We start from the raw sequence: 23,737 nt of genomic DNA, 5'->3' as shown, positions 1-23,737 counted from the left end.
ACAGTAAGTGAGGACATGAGCTTTGACAGTAATGGTAATGAAGGCTTCATGTATCTTAAAGGTATCATAACAAAACATGGCTAAGGAATCAGTATAACAAACATATCAGTAGTTAACACTAGACAAAAGATTAGAAATTAATGGCAAATCTATGGATAAAACGACTTTCTTCTGCTTTGTGTACTTAAAGGCTATGCTGATATGCAAAATATTCTTATGAATAGGAGGTTCATTAGAAGCAGGTGTTTTGTGGCTCATTTCAATTATAGTTTGATAGTTAGTAAATATGTACTCCTCTCTTTTTGCTTTTCCAGTTAATAAGCAAAACCAAACCCAAATATGTGTGTATACCTTATTGTGAAGTTATTAAATGTATTTGGGTCTCAGATCCTTCCCTGTTTTGAGTTCAGGGAGATGAATCAAGTTGATAAAGTTTCCTTTAATATACATAATTATTGCTTGTGATATATATTTATATAATATAGACAGAATGATCAGCATCAGTATTATGGCTTTTTCTGATCGGGGGTAATAAAGATTGTTTCAGCTTGACCCAAGGAATGCAGGGTTAGATATAATGATACAGAGGGATCATAAGAAGCTAAAGTATTGAACGTGTCCAGACCTCATTGTCTAAAAATGAACTTGGCCTTATATGGCCATTGTCTGCATCTTTCTGTTTTCTTGTTTTCACTATATGCTGTTTCCTCTTTTTATTTCTAGTTTCTTCATCTTTCATTACCTCACAATAGCAGTGTGGTTCTAATTCTATGTCATGACCTTTGTGCTTTGTCCCACAACTTCTGTCTCATATTCCTTGCCCAAGAGCAAATATCTTAGGGAGGATTCTGATTGTTCCATCTTATCTTTTTGAGTTGGATACATGTTTCCTGACTGCCTGTGGAACACCTACCCTTCAATTTAGCTATCTACTCTCCATTCCAAAGTGGGAGAAGAGCAGGACCCCATAATATAGAACGTGGCCATGCTCAATCATCAGGAGATGCAGGTACAGCCCTCTCAGCAGATAGCTAAAGTGGGAGGTAAATTGTAGTACAGCTCTGTTACAATGACCTTTCAGGGAATGTAAACTTGGCTTTGGAAAGAAAAGATCTGAGAGCTCAACCAAGCTGGCATAAATATTTCACAGGGAACATGGATTTGGGCTTTGAACCTTTTATAAGGGATATTAAAGTAGATGAAAATAAAATATAAATGTGAGCCAGGGCCTTGGTCCATATATATATATATATATATATATATATATATATATATATATATATATATATATATATTGATGTGGCTTCAATGTTCATAGCTGCTCAATTCACAATAGCCAGATTGTGGAACCAACTTAGATGCCCTTCAATTGATGAATGGATAAAGAAACTATGGTATATATATATATATACAATGGAATATTACTCAGCCATAAAGAATGATAAAATTATGGCATTTGCAGGCAAATGGATGAAATTGGAGAATATCATGCTAAGTGAGATAAGCCAATCTCGAAAAACTAAAGGACGAATGATCTCGCGGATAAGTGGATGATGAAACATAATGGGGGTGGGAGGGGTTTGTGTTAGGGTTAGAGTTAGGGTTAGGGAGGGGGGCAAGAATGGAGGAAGGAAGGACTGTATAGAGGGAAAAGAGGAGTGGGAGGGGTGGGGGGAAGGGAAAAAATAACAGAATGAATCAAACAACATTACCCTATGTAATTTTAAAATTACACAAATGGTATGCCTTTACTCCAGGTACAGAGAAACAACATGTACCCCATTTGTTTACAAAAAAAAAGAAAAAAGAAAAAAATGTTGATGTGGCTGTGTTACTATAGTATGCTAATTTTATGTAATGTTTTTATGAATTACATTATTCATAAAAATAATGGTAAAATATTTTTAAATGTTTTACTGATATTGATAGGAAGGATATTTCACATAAGGCAGAATTTCTCAACCTTGACAAGGAGGCAGAATTTCTCAATTATGGGCATTGTGAACTGGCTAGTTTATTGAGTTTCATCAAACACTACTAATTAGGTATCCCCTTTCTCCCTTTTCCTCAGTGATTCAAGTCCTCTCATGACTGAATTAGCCTGACCAATTTCATTAACAGTCTCACATCTGTTAATCCCATTAATTTCCCTCAATGTCAGAGAATCCCAATGAGCCATAGGTTCTAATATGTCACTCTTCCTGTCAAGGAGTAACTGACACACGTGAGAAAACTGATTGAGTACTTTGTAATAGTACCAGGTGTATACCTGGATTAAAAATTATTTTAATTCTCTTGGCGAAAGAGGAAAAACAATTTTTCTGAAAAAACTTCTAGCCAGTGCTTGAACTTTTGATTAATTAAGAATTAACTTTAGAAAAAGTGTTAGATGAGAAAAAAAATACAGCACTTGTAGGGCTTTCTTAAAATTTTGGCCACACCAACATGAAGTCATAGGCTTTATTATATTCAGGTGTCACTGTTAACATTTATATTAAGGTGAATATAGGAAGAATAATTTACCTAAAACACAGTAAATAGTTTTCCTGACTTGAAATCATGAATTTTCTCTCCTGGAGAATTAACCAATCTCACAAGTCTGCTGTGTGAACAAAAAGTGATAACAGATACAAGAGGGCTATGAAAACCACAGAGCACAGAGCACACTGCAGTTGAAAGAGATTTTATCATGAGAAAGGAGAGTCTGCTGTATTGTAGATCTTTCCATATGTCCATCATTATTATTGCAATTGCCATTGTCTTCAAAAAGATTTATGAAGGTTAGTAATCTTATATATCCATATTTCAATATATCATAGAATCAAGTCCTAGATTAGGCTACTAACTCAAGAAATGCACAAAAAAGAACAGATTTGAATGGTGTTTGTCCTGTATCACTCACTGCTAGATGCTACATACCAGACTACATAAGGTGTTACTGGATTACTTATTATTGCAAATTGGGTAAATTACTGCTTTAATTTACATTCATGATGTGCTTTTATTCAATATTTATTGAAAAGGAAATAAATTATGTATACCAAAGATCTCTTTATATGTCTATGATGAGGGGGGAATGGTATCCAGTGAGGGGAGGGAAAAAGTCTGCACACACACACGCACACACACACATACACACACACACACACACACACGAGTGTGTGTATGTGTGTGTGTGTATGTGTGTGTGTGCGTGTGCATGCAAATCTATGGAGAAGTTATTCATGTTTACATTATCTCATATTTATGTTATTTTATTTTTCCATTCCCCAATGTGCATTTATCACAGACTACACTTTAATTGCAGCATTTATTCTTAAAGTATTATCTTGCATTATTTTTAATGGACAAGTACAATTTTATATATTTATCATGTACAACATGATGTTTTGAAATATGTATATATAGTGGAATGCCAAATGTAGCTAACTAACATATGTACTACTTCACACACTTTATTAAAATTACAGTTTTATAATCATGATAGTATTTGGGTTCGTTTTGACAAAAATCATACATGCAAGGAATTCATTTCCATCACCATTCTTCCCTTTTTTCCTCACCTCTCCCTCCCCTCTTCTCCCTCTTCTACTCCAATAAACTTCTTTTGTTCTATATATACATAAAGGTGAAATCCCCCCGGTACTGTTATGTATGGACATGATACGATTTTGTTAGATTCATCTTACATTTCTTCCCCTTTCCCTTCTGTACTCACTCTCATGCTCCTTCTACTCCTCTAATCTCTATCTTTTTTGGGGGGATTTGGGGGATTGCATTCAGGGGTACTTGATCACTGAGTCACATCCCCAGCCCTATTTTGTATTTTATTCAGAGTCAAGGTCTCACTGAACTTGATTAGCACCTTGCTTTTGCTGAGGCTGGCTTTGAACTCGAGATCGTCCTACCTCTGCCTCCCGAGCTGCTGGGATTACAAGCGTGTGCTGCCACCGCTGGTTATATTTTTATGTTATCTAATCCTTTCCCCAACCACCTTCTTTCTCTTATTTGGCTCTAGCTTCCACATTGAGAAAAAACTTTAAACTCTTGAATTTGTGAATCTGGCTATTTCACTTAGCATGATTTTCTCCATTTCCATCTATTCATTAGAAAATGTCATTATTTCATTCTCCTCTATTGTGTATGTATGCCACATTTGCTTAATTCATTGATCCATTGATGAGCGTCTGAGTTCATTCCATGATTCGACTGCTGTGGGTTGTGCTGCTATGAACACTCAAGTGAATGTGTTGCTTACAGGATGCTGATTTGGGATCTTCTTGATAAATACTGAGACATGGGATAACTAGGTCATATGGTGGTTCCATTCCTAGTTTTTCAAGGAATTTCCATATTGCTTTCCAGAGTGGTTTCACTAATTTGCATTCCCATCAGCAATGTAAGAGTGTGTTTATTATTTATTATTATTAATGTTCTTGATAATTGCCATTATGATTGGAGTGAGATGAAATCTTAGTGTAATTTTGATTTGCATTTCCCTGATCACTAGAGATGCTGCACATTTTCATATAATTCGTGGTCCTTTTTGTGTCTTCTTTTGAAGTTCTTATGCCCATATACTGATTGGGTTACTTGTTTTTTTGAATTCTTTATGTACTTTGGATATTAATCCTCTGTCAGAGAAGTAGCTGGCAAAGATTTTCTCCCATTCCATAGGCTCTCTCTTCATTCTCATAATCATTTTCTTTGCTGTATGAAATCTTTTTAAGTTGATGGAATCCTGCTTATTGACTCTTGATTTGATTTTTGGAACTTTAGGAAAAATATTGAGGAAGCTGGTGCTTGCACTTATATAATGGAGTGTTAACCCTATGTTTTCTTCTAGCACTTGTTAAGTTTTCTGGTCTATTTTCTAAGTCTTTGATACATTTCGATTTGACTTTTTTACAGGATGAAACATAGGGATCTAAATTGATTTTTCTACATATGGATACTCAGTATTCCCAGTACCATTTATTAAAAACTAAAAATATATATGTTGGCACCTTTGTTAAATATCAGATGGCTGTAAAGACTTGAGTTTGCCTCTGTGTTTCCTATTTTATCCCCTTGGTCTTCCTATTTTGATGTCAGTGCCATGCTGTTTTTGCTACTATACCTCTGAGTATAACTTGAGATCAGGTATTGTGATGTCTCTGACATTACTTTTCTTATTCAGAATTGCTTTGGCTATTGTGAGCTTCTTATTCTTTCAAATGATTTTAGGACTATTTTTTCTAGTTTTGTGAAGAATGTCATTGGCATTTTGATGGGGGTTTTATTGATTGTGTATATTTCTTTTTGTAGTATGGCCATTTGACAATATTAATTCTGCCTATCTGAGAACATGGAAGGTCTATCTTCTAACCTTCTCATCAATTTCTTTCTTTGGTGTTCTAGTTTTCATAGTATAGATCTTTCAGTGATTTAGATTAATTTCCAGGTTTTGTTTTTTTCTTGTTTTGAGGTTATTGTGAATGGAGTGGTTTTCTTGATTTATTTCTTAGCTGAATCACTGTTGGAATATAGTAAGGCTATTGATTTATGAGTGTTTTTTCTTGGTTCTTGCTACTTTGCTAAATTCATTTATGAACTCTAGAAGTCTTCTGGTGAAATTTTTTGGGTCTTCTAGATATAGGATCATGTCATCAGCAAACAGTGATAGATTGATTTCTTCTTTTCCATATTTATCCCCTTAATTTCCTTCTATTGCCTGGCTCTGGATAGAGTTTCAGGAATCATAGAGAACAGAAGTGGAGAGAGTAGACATCCTTGTCTTGTTCCTGATTTTAGAAGAAAAGTTTTCAGTTTTCCCATTCACTATAATGTTGGTTACAGGTTTGTCATATACAACCTTTATAACTGAGGTAAGTTTCTTCTATCCCTAGTTTCTCCAGTGTCTCTAACATGAATGGATGCTGTATTTTATCAAAGGTCTTTTCTGCATCTATTGAGATGATCATGTGTTCTTGTTTTTAAGTCTACTTAAGTGGTGAATTACTTTTTCTGATTTTTTTATCTTGAACCAGTCTTGCATCCCTGGGATGAAGCCCACCTGATCATGATGTTTTATTTTCATGCTTTTGAGTGTTGTTTGTTAATATTTTATTAAAGATTTTTGCATTTATGTTCATCAGGAATATTGTTTTGTATTTTTCTTTCCTAGATGGGTATTTGTTTGGTATCAAGGTTATACTGGCTCTATAGAATGTGTTTGGGAGTGTTCCCTACCTTTCAATTCCATGGAATAAGTTGAGAAAGACTGGGGTTAGTTCTTTTTTATAGGGCTGTTCTGTTACTGAGTTTTTCTTTGTTGGTAGAATTTGCTTTTTCAATTTCATTACTTGGTATTGGTCTGTTTAATTTTTCTATGTCTTCCTGGTTCAGTTTGGACAAGCAATATGAGTCTAGAAATACGTTAATGTCTTCTAGATTTTGCACTTTTTAAATAGTTTCTTTTAAGTAGTTTCTGGATTTCAAAAGGGTCTGTGGTAATCTCTTTTTTAATCTCTAATCTTGTTGATTTGGGTCTTCTCTATTTTGGTTAATTTGGTTTAGGGTTTATCAATCTTCTTTATTTTTTTAATTTTATTTTTTATATTTTACAGACTTCATTTTGATTTATTGTACACAAATGGAGTACATCATTTCATTTATATGGTTATGCATGATGTAGATTCATACCATTTTTGTAATCATATATACATAGGGTAATGATGTCTGTCTCATTCCACCATTTTTCCTACCCCCCTACCTCTCATTTCCCTCTACATAATCTAAAGTTCCTCCATTCTTCTCTCACCCCCACCCCCTCTCCACCATTATATATCTTCATCCATTTATCAGGGAAAACATTCAGCTTTTGGTTTTTGGGGATTGATTTATTTCACTTAGCATGATATTCTCCAATTCCATCCATTTATCTGCAAATGCCATAATATTATTCTTCTTTATGGCTGAATAATATCTTTTTTAAAGAATCAACTCTGTTGCATTGATCCTGTGTATTGTTTTCTTTTTATTCTCTATTTCATTAACTTTGACTCTGATTCTTATTATTTCTTGTCTTCTGACTTCAGAGTTATTTTGTTCTTTTTCTAAGGCTTTGAGGTAGAGCATAAGATTATTTATTTGGGATCACTCCATTTTTGTTTTAATGTGGGCACTCAGCACAAAGGAGTTTCCTCTTAGTACTGCTTTTATACTGTCTCAAAGATTTTGATATGTGATATTTTTGTTTTCATCTGTTTGTAAGAATTTCTCAATTTCTTCTCCATTTCCTGTTTGATCCATTCTTCATTTAAAAGTATTGCTTAATCACCACATGGAGAATTTATGTGATTTCTATTTTTTTGTTATTGATTTCTAATTTTATTCCACTATGGTCTTATAGAATGCATGGAATTATATCTATATTTTGGTACTTGTTACCTGAAATGTAAAATAGACTTATTTTTAAAAACTTTCCATAGCTGCTGAGAACAAGATAAATGAAGGTGAGTTGGAATGAAATATTCTGTAGATGCCTATTAGGTCCATTTTAATTATAGTATTATTAGGTTGGATATATCTTTATTGATTATATGCTTTCATGACCCTTCTATTGGCAATAAAGGTGTGTTGAAATCATCTAGCATTATTGTATTGGGATCTATTTGGGATTTAATATTAAGAAGTATTTGTTTAAATGCAACTGGATGAACTGATGTTTGGGGCACATATATTTGCCATCCTTATATCTTCTTTTTTAAAAATATGTTTTTAGTTGTTGATGGACCTTAATTTAATTTTATTTTTTTTAATTTAAATTTTTTTACTTTTACAGACTGCATTTTGATTCATTGTATAAAAATGGGGTACAACTGTTCATTTCTATGGTTGTACACAATGTAGATTCACACCATTCGTGTAATCCTACATATACTGCCTGTCTCCTATTATCTTTCCTTCCTCAACCCCTCCTGCCCCACTTTTCTCTACACCATCCAAAGTTCCTTCTTTCTTCTCTCCCCCACCCCACCACCACTCCTCATTATGTATTGTCATCCACTTATCAGAGGAAACATTCAGCCTTTGGTTTTTTGGCCTTGGCCTATTTCACTTAGTTTGTATTTTACAGTTTCATTCATTTACCAGCAAATACCGTAACTTTATTCTTCTTTATGGCTAGTATTCCATCGTGTATATATACCACAGTTTCTTTATCCATTCACCAATTGAAGGACATCTCGGTTGGTTCCACAATCTGGCTATTGTGAATTGAGCTGCTATGAACATTGATGTGGCTGCATCACTGTAGTATGCTGATTTTAAGTCCTTTGGGTATAAACCAAGGAGTGGAATAGCTGAGTCAAATCGTGGGCTCATTCCAAGATTTCTGAGGAATTTCCATACTGCTTTAGAGTGGCTGTACCAAGTTGCAACTCCACCAGCAATGTATGAGTGTGCCTTTTTCTCCACATCCATGCCAAAACTCACTATTGCTTGTTTTCCTGATAATAGTTATTCTAATTGAAGTTAGACGAAATCTTAGTGTGGTTTTAATTTGCATTTCTCTAATTACTAGAGATGATAAACTCTTTTTCATATATTTGTTGATCAACTATATATCTTCTTCTGTGAAGAAGTTCCTTAGTCCATTTATTGATTGGCCTAAAGTTATTTTTGGCCTAAAGTTTTTTAAGTTTTTTATAAACTTTGGGGATTAGTGCTCTGTCTGAGGTGTGTGTGGAAAAGATTTTCTCCCACTCTGTAGGCTCTCTTTTCACATTATTGATTGTTTCCTTTGCTGAAAAAAAGCTTTTAAGTTTGAATCTATCCAATTTATTGGTTCTTGCTTTTATTTCTTGCGCTATGGGGGTATTGTTAAGGAAGTCTGGTCCTAAGCCAACATGATGAAAATTTGTGCCTACTTTTTCTTCTATTTGGTGAAGGATCTCAGGTCTAATTCCTAGATCCTTGATCCATTTTGAATAGAGTTTTGTACAGGGTGAGAGATAGAGGTTTAATTTTATTTTACTGCATATGGATTTCTAGTTTTGCCAGCACCATTTGTTGAAGAAGCTATCTTTTCTCATTGTATGTTTTTGGCACCTTTGTCTAGTATGTGATAGCTGTACTTACAAGGGTATGTCTCCGTGTCTTCTATCCTGTACCATTGGTCTACCTATCTATTTTGGTGCCAATACCATGTCGTTTTTGTTACTATTGCTCTATAGTAGAGTTTAAGGTCTGGTATTGTGATACTTCTTGCATCACTTTTCCTCCCCAGGATTGCTTTGGCTATTCTGGGTTTTTTGTTCTTCCAGATGAAGTTCATGATTGCTTTCTCTATTTCTATGAGAAATGTCATTGGGATCTTAATTGGAATTGCATTAAATCTGTATAGCACCTTTGAAAGTATGGCCATTTTTGATAAATATTAATTCTGCCTATCCAAGAACATGGGAGATCTTATTTATTTTTATGTGGTGCTAAGAATTGAACCCAGTGCCTCACACGTGTCAGGCAAGTGCTCTCCCACTGAGCAACAACCCAGCCCTACTTATATCTTCTTGTTGGATTATTCCCTTTACCAGTATGTAATGGCCTTCTTTGTCTCTTCTGAGATAATTTTTGCTTAAAATCAGCTTTGTCAAATATGAGAATAGCTACTCAATCTTGTTTTTAAACACCATTTGTATGGGATATTTTTTCCATTTTTTTTTACCTTCAGTCTGTGAGTGTCTTTGCCTATGATATGAGTCTCTTGCAAAATGCATAAAGTTGGACCTTGTTTTTTGACTCATTTTGCTAGTCTATGTCTTTTAATTGGGAAGTTGGGATCATTTATATTCAGTGTTATTGTGGATATGTATTTGTGATGTGCTGCTATTTTGATGCTTTGTTATATTTAATTCTGTCTTGATTCTCATTTAGCTGAAAAGTCTTCTGTTGATTTTCATTTATTTGGGAGTTTTGAATTTTTTTTTTTTGCATTTCTCTGTGTGTAATTTATCTTCAAGGATTCTTCGTAGTGCTCGCTTGGTTGTCATGTATTCTTTCAGTTTATCTTTTATATGGAAATTTTCTGTTTCCCCATGGAATATGAAAGAGATTTTTACTGGATATAGCAATCTTCATTGGCAATTATTTTCTCCTAGAATTTGGAATATACCATTCTGGGTCTTCCTTGATTTTAATTTCTGCGTTGATTATGATGTGTCTTAAAGACGTTTACTTCTGATCAGGTCTGTTTTAAGACCTGCATGTCTACTCTATGTGTATGTCTATCTCATTTTTGAAATGAGAAAGATTTTTTTTTTTTGTGATGAACTCATTGAAAATGTTCTTAATGATTTCAGTTTGTATCACCATGTTCTTTTCTATTCCAATAATTCTCAGGTTTGATCTCTTGATGTTGTCCCAAATTTCTTATATATTCTGATCAAGTCCTATTATTCTTTCCCTTTTTTATATTCACTTTACTCAAATTCATGAACCCTGCCTTCAATAGCTGAGATTCTGTCTTTAAGGGCTGAGGGCTTATTTTCAGTCTAATCTGCTGGTGATGCTTTCAAGTGAATTCTTAATTTGATTCATTATGTCTTTCATCTCCAGGAGTTCCGATTGGTTTCTTTTTAATATTTCTACTTATTTATTGAAATGGATTTAATCTCCTGAATCACTCTTAATTCATTCCTTAGATATTTTAGTTAATTGAACATTTTTTTTTATTGTAAACAAATGGGTACATGTTGTTTCTCTGTTTGTACATGGCGTAAAGGCATACCATTTGTGTAATCATAAATTTACATAGAGTAATGTTGTTAGATTCATTCTGTTATTTTTCCCTTCCCCCCACCCCTCCCACCCCTCTTTACCCTCTATACAGTACTTCCTTCCTCCATACTTGCCCCCCTCCCTAACCCTAACACTAACCCTAACACTAACCCTTCCCTCACCCCCATTATGTGTCATCCTCCACTTATTAGCGATATCATTCGTCCTTTGGCTTTTTGAGATTGGCTTATCTCACTTAGCATGATATTCTCCAATTTCATCCATTTGCCTGCAAATGCCATCATTTTATCATTCTTTATGGCTGAGTAATATTCCATTGTATATATATACCACGGTTTCTTTATCCACTCATCAATTGAAGGGCATCTAGGTTGGTTCCACAGTCTGGCTACTGTGAATTGAGCAGCTATGAACATTGATGTGGCTGTATCTCTGTAGTATGCTGATTTTAAGTCCTTTGGGTATAGGCCAAGGAGTGGGATAGCTGGGTCAAATGGAGGGTCCATTCCAAGTTTTCTAAGGAATCTCCACACTGCTTTCCAGAGTGGCTGCACTAATTTGCAGCCCCACCAGCAATGTATGAGTGTACCTTTTTCCCCACATCCTTGCCAACACCTGTTGTTGGTCGTATTCTTGATAATCGCCATTCTAATTGGGGTGAGATGGAATCTTAGGGGAGTTTTGATTTGCATTTCTCTTATTACTCGAGATGTTGAACATTTTTCCATATGTTTGTTGATTGCTTGTAGATCTTCTTCTGTGAAGTGTCTATTCATTTCCTTATCCGATTTGTCGACTGGATTATTTGAATTCTGGGAGTAAAGTTTTTTGAGTTCTTTATAAATTCTGGAGATTAGTACTCTATCTGAAGTATGATTGGCAAAGATATTCTCCCATTCTGTAGGCTCTTTCTTCGCATTGCTGATAGTTTCCTTTGCTGAGAGAAAGCTTTTTAGTTTGAATCTATCCCAGTGGTTGATTCTAGCTTTTATTTCTTGTGCTATGGGAGTCCTGTTAAGGAAGTCTGATCCTAGACCAACAAGGTGAAGATTTGGACCTACTTTTTCTTCTATAATCTGCAGGGTCTCTGGTCTGATTCCGAGGTCCTTAATCCATTTTGAGTTTAGTTTCGTGCATGGTGAGAGATATGGGTTTAGTTTCATACTGTTGCATATGGATTTCCAATTCTCCCAGCACCATTTGTTGGAGAGGCTATCTTTTCTCCATTGCATATTTTTGGCACCTTTGTCTAGTATGAGAAAATTGTATTTATTTGGGTTTGTGTCCGTGTCCTCTATTCTGTACCATTGATCTACGTTTCTATTTTGGTACCAATACCATGCCGTTTTTGTTACTATTGCTTTGTAGTAGAGTTGAAGATCTGGTATTGCAATACCCCCTGTTTCACTCTTCCTGCTAAGGATTGCTTTAGCTATTCTGGGTTTCTTATTCTTCCAGATGAATTTCATAATTGCTTGCTCTATTTCTGTAAGGTACATCATTGGGATTTTAATTGGAATTGCATTGAATTTGTATAGCACTTTAGGTAGTATGGCCATTTTGACAATATTAATTCTGCCTATCCAAGAACATGGAAGATCTTTCCATCTTCTAAGGTGTTCTTTAATTTCTTTCTTTTGTGTACTGTAGTTCTCGTTGTAGAGGTCTTTCTCCTCTTTTGTGAGATTGATTCCCAAGTATTTTATTTTTTTCGAGGTGATTGTGAATGGGGTAGTTTTCCTAATTTCTCTTTCTGAAGATTCATCACTTATGTATAAAAATGCGTTGGATTTATGGGCATTGATCTTGTAACCTGCTACTTTACTGAATTCACTTATGAGTTCTAAGAGTTTTCTGGTGGAATTTCCAGGTTCCTCTAAATATATAATCATGTCACCAGCGAACAGGGATAGTTTGAGTTCTTCTTTTCCAATGCGTATCCCTTTAATTTCTTTGGTTTTTCTAATTGATCTGGCCAGAGTCTCAAGAACGATGTTGAATAGAAGTGGTGAAAGAGGGCATCCCTGCCTTGTTCCAGTTTTTAGGGGGAATGCTTTCAGTTTTTCACCATTTAGAATGATATTAGCCATGGGCTTAGCATAAATGGCCTTTACAATGTTAAGGAATGTTCCCACTATCCCTATTTTTTCTAGTGTTTTGAGCATGAAGGGGTGCTGTATTTTATCAAATGCTTTTTCTGCATCTATTGAAATAATCATGTGATTCTTGACTTTAAGTCTATTGATATGGTGAATTACGTTTATTGATTTCCTGATGTTGAAACAACCTTGCATCCCTGGGATGAAACCAACTTGATCATGGTGCACTATCTTTTTAATATGTTTTTGACTGCGATTTGCTAAAATTTTGTTGAGAATTTTTGCGTCGATGTTCATTAAGGATATTGGTCTGAAATTTTCTTTCCTTGATGAGTCTCTGTCTGGTTTAGGTATCAGGGTGATATTGGCTTCATAGAATGAGTTTGGGAGGGTTCCCTCCTCTTCTATTTTATGGAATACTTTGAGAAGTATTGGAATGAGCTCTTCTTTAAAGGTTTTGTGGAACCCGGCTGAGAACCCATCTGGTCCCGGACTTTTCTTTGTTGGTAGGCTTTTGATGACTTCTTCTATTTCAGTACTTGATATTGGTCTATTTAAATTGTTTATGTCCTCCTTGTTCAGTTTAGGCAATTCATATGTCTCTAGAAACCTGTTGATGCCTTCGAAATTTTCTATTTTGTTGGAGTATCGATTTTCAAAATAGCTTCTAATTATGTTTTGTATTTCAATCCTGTCTGTTGTGATATTTCCTTGTTCATTCTGAATTTTAGTGATTTGGGTTTTCTCTCGTCTTCTCTTTGTTAGTGTGGCTAAAGCTTTATCAATTTTGTTTATTTTTTCGAAGAACCAACTATTTATTTTGTCAATTTTTTGTATTGTTTCTTTTGTTTCAATTTCATTGATTTCAGCTCTGAGTTTAACTATTTCTTGTCTTCTACTACTTTTGGTGCTGTTGTGTTCTTCTTTTTCTAGGGCTTTGAGCTGTAGTGTTAGGTCGTTTATTTGTTGAGTTTTACTTCTTTCATTAAATGCGCTCCATGAAATAAATTTCCCTCTAAGTACTGCTTTCATAGTATCCCAGAGATTTTGATATGATGTTTCTTTGTTCTCATTTACCTCTAAGAATTTTTTAATTTCCTTCCTAATATCTTCTGTTATCCATTCATCATATAATAGCATATTGTTTAATCTCCAGATGTTGGAATAGTTTCTGTGTTTTACTCTTTCATTTATTTCTAACTTCAATGAATTATGATCTGATAGAATACATGGTAGTGTCTCTATCTTCTTGTATTTGCTAACATTAGCTTTGTGGCATAATATATGGTCTATTTTAGAGAAGGATCCATGTGCTGCTGAGAAGAAAGTGTATTCGCTCTTTGTTGGATGGTATATTCTATAAATGTCCGTTAAGTCTAAATTATTGATTGTGTTATTGAGATCTATGGTTTCTTTGTTCAATTTTTGTTTGGAAGATCTGTGCAGCGGTGAGAGAGGCGTGTTAAAATCACCTAGTATTATTGTGTTATGGTCTATTTGGTTTCTGAAATTGAGAAGGATTTGTTTGACAAACATGGATGAGCCACTGTTTGGGGCATAGATGTTTATGATTGTTATATCTTGCTGATTTATGCTTACCTTAAGCAGTATGAAATGACCTTCTTTATCCCTTCTGACTAACTTTGGCTTGAAGTCCACATTATCGGAAATGAGGATGGATACTCCAGCTTTTTTGCTGAGTCCATGTGCCTGGTATGTTTTTCCCCATCCTTTCACCTTTAGTCTATGGGTATCTTTTTCTATGAGGTGAGTCTCTTGCAGGCAAAATATTGTTGGATCTTTCTTTTTAATCCAGTCTGCCAGTCTATGTCTTTTGATTGATGCATTCAGGCCATTAACATTCAGGGTTATTATAGAGAAATGATTTGGTTTCCCGGTCATTTGGTTCATTTTTTAAATTTTATTTATTTATTTGTTTGACACAACTTGTTTCCTCCTTTATTTGACAATTCCTTTAGGATAATTCCTCCCTTTGCTGATTTGCTTCTTTGTTTTTCATCTCTTCCTCATGGAATATTTTGCTGAGACTGTTCTGTAACGCTGGCTTTCTTTTTGTAAATTCTTTTAGCTTTTGTTTATCATGCAAGGATTTTATTTCATTGTCAAATTTGAAGGTAAGTTTTGCTGGGTATAAGATTCTTGGTTGGCATCCATTTTCTTTCAGGGCTTGAAAAATGTTGTTCCAGGCCCTTCTAGCTTTTAGGGTCTGGATTGAAAAATCTGCTGATATCCGTATTGATTTCCCCCTGAATGTAATTTGGTTCTTTTCTCTCACAGCCTTTAAAATTCTGTCTTTATTTTGTATGTTAGGTATTTTCATTATAATGTGCCTTGGTGTGGGTCTGTTGTAATTTTGTGTATTTGGAGTCCTATAAGCCTCTTGAACTTGATTTTCCATTTCATTCTTCAGATTTGGGAAATTTTCTGATATTATTTCATTGAATAAATTGTTCATTCCTTTGGCTTGTTTCTCTAGGCCTTCCTCAATCCCAATAATTCTTAAATTTGGCCTTTTCATGATATCCCATAGTTCTTGTAGATTCTGTTCATGATTTCTTACCATCTTTTCTGTTTGTTCAACTTTGTTTTCAAGGTTAAATATTTTGTCTTCAATGTCTGAGGTTCTGTCTTCCAGGTGTTCTATCCTACTGGATATGCTTTCTATGGAGTTCTTTTTTGGTTTATTGTTTCCTTCATGTCAAGGATTTCTGTTTGGTTTTTTTTCAATATCTCTAACTCTTTATTGAAATGATCTTTTGCTTCCTGTATTTGCTCTTTTAACTGTCGATTGGTGCGATCATTCAGTGCTTGCATTCGCTCTTTCATCTCATCGTTTGCTTCCCTGATCATTTTAATTATGTACATTCTGAACTCCTTTTCTGTCATTTCTTCTGCCATGCTGTCATTGGGTTTTATTGATGTAACATCTAGATTTGTTTGCAGCATTTTCTTTCCTTGTTTTCTCATATTGTTCAGGTATCAGTGGACCGCTGAGGTATTGCAGATTTCCTCTATTGACTTACAATGTCCCTGAAGATTTCTATATATATCCCCCCTTAGCCTTCAGTAGGCTGAAGTCTTGGAGGAAGTTGATAATGCGGTGCTCCACAAGGAAGCTGCCTCTCTAGGAGTGGTGGCCTTCAGGTGGGGTATAATCCCTGCTAGTGGGCAGAGGTGCCTCCACTTGTTGACCAATGGTCATCCAAAGGGGACCTAGGCTGCGGACTGAGGCAAGGCCTGTTTGGGCCTGAGTCTCTGGTTTTACCGTCCTTCTGGGGAAACCTCACGCAGCAGGGAAGACTCACCCGGTGGGGAGGTCTCGCTGGTCATTTCCCTCCTAGAGGTTCCCCTCAATTTACAGCTACCACCTGGGTTGGGCTGCCTTCCTCTGCAAAGTTCTCAGGGGCCCGGCCCTACCTCCTGGGCCTGGGAGTCTCACCCTTCGCAGATGAATCTCCTTAGGCTGCCCCTCCTCAGAGAATCTGCCCCCAGGCCTGGAACCTTCACTTCGCCCTAAGCCTGTCTCTGTGCGGCTCTTCCACCAAGAAGCCTCCTAGATCCTGGGACCCTGCTCTGCACCTAATCGCCTGGCTATGCGGCCCCTCCTCTGAGCAGCCACCTGGGGCCCTGTACAATCGCTCTGAGTCCCAGAGACCCGCCACATGCCTCTTCCTCCAGACAGCCGCCCAGTATTCCGGTGCGGTCACTAGGAGTCCAAGAAACTCACTGCGTGCCTCCACCTCCCACCAACCACCCGTAGCCCTGGGCAATCAATCACTCCGAGTCGAAGTGACCCTCCCCGTTCCTCCTCCTTCTCCAGATAACCCCCCGGGTGTTCAGGAGCGGTCGCTCTGAGTGGCTCTGAATCCACGTGACCCGCTGCACGGGTCCTCTGGGCAACCGCCCGGAGCTCTGGTGCGGCCACTCAAGACCAAGTTACCCACCACGCTTCTCCTCCAGGCAGCCCCCCTGTGTTCAGGAGCGGTCACTTTAAGTCCAAACAACTCACCACTCGCCTTCTCCTCTGAGCAGCTGCCTGGAGCGCTAATGCAGTCACTGCGAGTCCAAACGACCCGCCGCGCTCCTCCTCCTCCTCCTCCGGGCAGTCCCCGGTGTTCAGAAGTGGTGTGAGTCCAAACAGCTCGCCACGCAGCCCCTCCTCTGGCAACCGCCTGTAGCTCTGGTGTAGTCACTCTGAATCCAAGCGGCCGCGCTCCTCTTCCTCCTCCTCGTCCTCAGGGCAGGCCCCGGTGTTCAGAAGCGGTCGTTCTGAGTCCAAACAGCTCGCCACGCAGCTTCTCCTCTGGCAACCGCCTGTAGCTCTGGTGCAGTCACTCCGAATCCAAGCGGCCACGCTCCTCCTCCTCCTCCTCAAGGCAGGTCCTGAGTCCACACAGCTCTCCTCGCCACTCCTCCCCTGGGCAGCCACCGGAGCCTCAGTGGTTGCTCCGAGTCCCAGCACTGTGCCGAGCGGCCTCCTTTATGGCGCTCCCAGTTGTCCGAGTTCACTGCTCCAGCGGGGGGAGGGGTGTCTCGCCGGCAGCTCTACTTCACAAAGTTTCCTGCGTTCCGGGACCACCGTCCCATCCGGGACGCCTTCCCAACGGGTGAGAGTCACCCGGCTGCTTTGAGTTGGTCCCAAGTGTCTCAATATCTCCTCTTTTGAATCCTGAGTCCTGGAGCAACATGAAATGCAGCCACCCTCTAGGCCGCCATCTTGAAACCACTCTAATTGAACATTTTTAAGAAGCAGTTTTTAATAATCTTCCTTTGGAATATTATCCACTCTTTATCTTCCTTATCTATCTATACACACACACACACACACACACACATATATATATACATATATATATGTATGTGTATATATATATATATATATATACACACACACCCCTATACACACAGATACATTTTTTCTTGTATTTCTCTCTATTTTTAATATATGAGCAAATGTCAAGGAGGGGGGAATATGGAGAGATTGTTTCTTTTTGGAGTCTGGATTTTGTTTGAAGTTGTGTCTCCCCAGTTCTATGAAATGGAGATATGTTTAGGCTCATGTGGGTTTAGATGTTGCATAGGGTGATTAACTTCTGTTTGGTTGGGTTGTAAGAATTTCTCAGTAGCAGGGTATTCTGTAATCTTGACATGTCCCAGTCACTTTCCAGTCCCTATAAGAGGAAGGGAGGAGCTAGGAATTCCACTAATGTTGGTAACTGATGTATTAAGATAAATGTTACAGACTTTGATGTCTGTAACATTAATTTTCACCTATGTAGGAATGGTGGTGTCAGCAATTAATGTCAGTACCAACAATACAAAAGTGCAAACGAGATCTGGCATTCAACATCAAGCATCTACTATGTTGTCCAATGTATTAATAATCTACTCAACGTGAATGGGGTATGAATTGCATAAACTATCTAATTCTGTTATTCAATGTAATTACAGTTCATTAAGTAAAGAGAAAACAGGGTGGGAAGTTGGAAGAAATATGAAATATTTTAAAAAGCAATCAGAGGAGAGGCAGGAGGTAATTAGTAGATGTCAGCTATAAAGAAGAAGAAATAAAAGATCGAAAGCAATAAAATTAAGAAAGAGAGGAAGTGGGAACAGGAAAATTTGGCTGTTAGAGAGGAAAGAGAATGAAGAAAAGCAGTTAAAAGGGGCCAGAACCAAGGTCTGAGCAAACTGGCAACTATTACATCAAATCAACTTGAACACACATATACTTGAACTTCACTTTAGACAAGTCAAGTTTAAATAAACAAGTATAAGGAAACAATTAATGTGAGGTAAAATTATAAGCATATACATATACTTTTTCAAACTTATCTGTGCAGCAAGTACATAAACACACACATACATATATACAAATCATACATAATAGAAAAAAAGTAAAAAGTAATACCATACAATGAAATGATGTTCACAAAAAAAGTTTAGTAGTTAAGATCTTTTTAAAAAGGAGAAGAAAAATGCAATTAAAATGGGAATATGGGTAAAAGAAAAATCAAGTGAGAAAAAAGTAAAAAGAAAAAAATTTTAAAAATTTTTTGCTGAGCAATAGGGAACTTGTTTCTGTTCAGGTGATCAAAACTGTTGGCAGAGATAAAATTTCAATCTCCTTAGTTGTTTTTTGCTTTGTGGGCTTTAGGTCAGAGGGCCATTGCCTGCCTTTGTGGTTAGGAGATCTTATTTATTTTTATGCGGTGCATAAACCAATAGGTTGTAAGAGGTCTCAGCTTCCAGTCACCTGGTGCATAGTGGGAGTGTAACAATTCGGGTGCTAATAAATTGTGTTTCTGTGACAGGAGTGGTGTACTGTTATAAATTGGAGATTCTAGTAACTGAGGTTTAACATCAACTGAATTTTGGAATTCTGTGGGTAGGAATATGAAATCTGGACCACACTCCCTATTGCCAGGGTGTCTGTATCTCTTCATGGTGTCTGACTTTTAGGGCCTCTGGTAAAATCCACTTCTCAGGCAGGTAGAGACAGCCTTCACGGTTTCAGCTTCAGCACTATCCTTACGAAATACTAGGTATCTGCGCTGGAGTGCAGATGCCCCTGTGTGACTGCTACAGTGCCAGCAATGAAAGTAGAATTTCTCCCTTGGGATCCAGAACCTGAATGGTGCATGTATAATTTTTTAAAGGTTTATTTTAGTCTCCATGGTTCAGGTGTCTTCTGAGCTTTTTTTTTTTTTTTTTTTTTTTCATTTTGTACGTAGGCTGCAGGAGTTCCCAACTTTCTGACACCACCAGCAATAGCGCCCGGTGTAGTGATGGCACCAGAGGTAGTACTTTCCATCTGGCCTGGGTGTGGGCGTTGGCGGCAGCGGCAGCGTGGCTACTTCAGGGTGCTGCCAGACCTTGGTGGCAGTACCAGCTGCGATTGTCTCCGTGCGGGGCGTGAGTGAAGCATATTACTGCAGGGCTGCTTTTGTTACCAGTTGAGCGCGCCCAGCACTTGTAACTGTGGCGTCCTCTTTCCTGCCCAGGCATGTTTTCCACACCTGGAGCATTCTGCAGGAACTAATTTTGGATTCTCTTACTTTAAGCCACCTCCCCTACTGACTCTCGGCCTTCCCAATACACACGTTTCCCCAAACCAATTTTCAACTTAACAAAATAATGTTTTTTATGCGCTGGCCAAAACTTTGTGTGCCCTGACCGTCTCCCTCTTTGGCGCCCAAGCTGGTTCTTCTTTAACTTGTTATTTCTTACAAATTTCGACTTTATGCATCTTTCTTTTTTCTTTTCTTTCTTTCTTTCTTTCTTTCTTTCTTTCTTTTTTTTTTTTTAACAATTCAGTATTAAGTTTCAGTGAGCTTCCTTACTCACCTCACTAAGTGTCCCTGTGAGGCACTTTCCTCTGATCTGCCATTTTTCTTGCCCCTACACATACTTTTTTTGTGTATGGTTAGAGCTTTTGAAATCTACTTTCTCAACAATTTTCAAAATAATCCTCCTTTGTACTTTATGATAATGTTTTCCCCACAACACATTAAACCCTACTGGGGGGAGGAGTGGTAAAGTAAGGATTACAACAGAAGGTCTTATGGTGAGAAAACTCTTTGTAGTGTTTATGGGAATCTAGATGCTGATAGGGATTCTTATAAGTACTGAAGGATGTATTTCATTGTTGACTGTGCTTTGCTAGGACAAAGTTTATAAGATCTTGACATTAGCTTGTTATACCATTTTTTACACTGGCTGAATTACAAACAAGAACCCAACCTCAAAACTTGGAATTGATCATCACAGACAAACTGCCTGTTTTCCTGGGCAACAGGATCCATCTGCCTACTAATTCTTTCATTAACATCTATTTAAAATAGCAACTATTATGATAGTTAATAATGAGCACTCAATATTTGAAAGTATGATACCAATCTGTAGACAGCAATTAACAGTTTTGAAGATAATTTTTTGTTGAACATGTTACAATTTTTAAAGTACTTTAATTTTCATTTTCTCAGCGGATGCTCACAATAAACCAATAAAATGCCATTTTTTTCATTTTAGAAACAAAGCATCTGAGGTATGAGAGATTATATTAGCTGCCTATAGTCACACAAATCTACATGTGGTGAAATTTGAAATCAAAGTGGTTTGGAATCTAAGGCTAGGAATCTGTTCAATTTATCTTTCTCCTTAAAGGCATGATGTTAAGGATTTGTAGAGGATGCAAATGACATGATAGCAACTGAGAGAAGAGAATTGCATATATACCATGTGGATTCATAGATATATGAGCAAGATTTTAGATTTTAAAAAAAGACAGTGTTTAATTAATAGTAAATAGTGAACAGCCTTGCCATTTAATAAAAGAATGGCTTTCAGTTACTGCAAGATGGTTTCTGAGGAAACAGTAAAAATGTTCTTGAATTCAATGTTAAAAGACATAGACATACATTATTCAGAGTGAATATTGTGTTTTAGGATTTTTCAGAAATGCCTAAATATCTGTAGAAGTGTCTAGATGGGGTACCATTTGCCGGATTGTAGGACATGGTCCAAGTCAGCAATTCTCAATTAGCAATTTATATTGCAATGTCAGTATGAAGATGTTGTACAGGAATTATGCAGTATTTTCTTACTGGTTGATAAAACATTCACAAAGACACTATTGACATATAAGTATCCTTTAAAAGAAAAATTGAGCCTTATGTTTTTATTATGTTGGGATCCATATCTTAAAGACTTTTTTATTTTACTGCTGGCAATTGATTTTTTGTAATGGGTAATTATACTTTGAATTAATAGAGTTCTTTAAAAACAGACAAAAAATAAAGCACTAAGATAATCATCACCATCCCTCTCCTGTTGTTTGATCCATTTATTGAGCCCAAATCTTCCTGTATTTCACTGCCAAGGAAAACCTGGTTAGAAAAAAAAATATAGGAACTTGTTCTCATTGCTACCTTTTGCAGAAGGTAAGGAAACAAGAACTCTCAAGAGCAAACAATTCAAAATTCAAATCAGTTCCTTAAATGAAGCAGAAATAATGTAAGAGAGGAACTATTGAGCATTAATACCACTAATGTCAGTTTTCTCATCTTTATCTACATGTGCTTTATCACTACTTTTCAAGACCCATAGACAAGTTCCAATTCATTAGAAAGATCCAGATAAAGGCAACTAATAATCTTTAGGAGTCCAGCAGCAGAAAAGCATTTACAGTTTGAAAAATACCCTTTCCTTTTAAGGGCATTGATTTTCAGTTATTGTCAATCATTCTACTCCAAAATAAAACCATAAGAATAATATCCATGTGTAAATTTTGGAAAAGATGAATCTCACAATTTCTCACATTTCCCATGATTATCATTACCTTAACTTCAAACCTTGAAGTTCAATTACATGTATTTGATATATAGTGGTGGGAGTACTTATGTTTAGTTCTGTAATTTTAACCTACTGGTTGCCTTATAGTTGAAGGAGTAAATTTTGACATATTCCAATGTATCTCTCAGGGGATATTAGAAGGGTGGGTCCTGGACATCCACAATGCCATATGCAGTCAAATTCTTAACAAAAAGCCTTAGATGATAGTGAGTGAGCCTTTTCACTGTTGTGACTAAAAGACCTGACCAGAACAATTGTAGAGGAGGAAAAGTTAACTTGAGGGTTCAAGGTTTCAGAGGTCTTAGTCCATAGAATGCTGGCTCCATTTCTCCAGGCTGAACATCATGGCAGGAGAGTGTAGTTGAGGGAAGAAACTCACATCATGACCAGGAAGCAGAGAGAGAGAATTCACTCTCCAGATACAAAATATATACCCCATGGCCTTACCCCCAAAGAACCACTTCCTTTAGCAACACCCCACCTGTCTCCAGTTACCACTCAGTTAATCCCATCAGGGATTAATTAACTGATTAAGTTGAGGCTGTAATCCAGTGGTTTCTCTTCCAAACTTTCTTGCATTGTCTCACATGTGAGTTTTTGGGGGACACCACATCTAAACGATAACAGATGATGATGATGATGATAATAATAAAATTATGCTTTTTGCTTTATTTCACAGGACTATACCCTCACCATGTATTTCCAGCAGTCTTGGAAAGACAAACGGCTTTCTTATTCTGGAATCCCTCTAAACCTCACCCTAGACAATAGGGTAGCAGACCAACTGTGGGTACCAGACACCTACTTTCTGAATGACAAGAAGTCATTTGTGCATGGAGTCACAGTGAAAAATCGAATGATCCGACTGCATCCTGATGGAACAGTTCTCTATGGACTCCGGTAAATGGCTTCACATTGCATGTTTTCATGTTGCTATTGTTTCATTTCCTACTTTGGAAGTGGACAGAGGGGAAAGATGCAAGTAGGAGGTACTCTCATATCCGTTATGAACTTACATTGAAGATGAGAATCTCTGGAAACATTTGAGCTCAATGTAGTCAACTTTGTTCATCAAGTATAGTGAAGTTTTGCTCTGATCCTCAAATAATTAAGTAATAAGAAAATGTATCTTTGCCAGAGAGATTTCACATCTAGCTTGTTTTAGATATCTTTTTTAAACGATTGCCTGCTTCTCTAAGAGCCACGCAGACTGAACTGAAATTTGTTCTAGGTGTTAGACATAGCTATTTAGAATTGGAATTAGGAAAATATTTTATGAAGAGATAAGAAAATACTCTATGGTATATTTGAGATGATACATTGGGTTTTAATTCCTTTAAATTGTTATGTTTCAGCTTTTATATCTAGGTGATGATCTATATTAAATTAATTTTGTGTTTTGTGTAAAAGTTGGGGTTGAGGTTCAATTTTTCCATATGACTGTCTACATTTTTGGGTATCATTTGTTCAAAAGATTTTCC

General features: G+C 36.8%; 1 protein-coding gene across 1 annotated transcript in view; it reads left to right on the top strand.

The window, feature by feature from the left end:
- Positions 1 to 23,737, top strand: part of GABRB1 (gamma-aminobutyric acid type A receptor subunit beta1) — a 391,432-nt gene that overhangs the window by 125,193 nt on the left and 242,502 nt on the right. The window contains exon 4 of the mRNA XM_079153927.1: positions 22,936 to 23,156. Coding sequence (XP_079010053.1) covers positions 22,936 to 23,156 — 221 coding nt within the window. The remainder of the gene's footprint in view (positions 1 to 22,935; positions 23,157 to 23,737) is intronic.

Source organism: Sciurus vulgaris (assembly GCF_902686455.1).
Source record: "Sciurus vulgaris genome assembly, chromosome: 9".
Taxonomy (NCBI): Eukaryota; Metazoa; Chordata; class Mammalia; order Rodentia; family Sciuridae; genus Sciurus; species Sciurus vulgaris.
The sequence above is the reverse complement of the archived record's forward strand: the minus strand, read 5'-3'. Positions and strand labels throughout refer to the sequence as shown.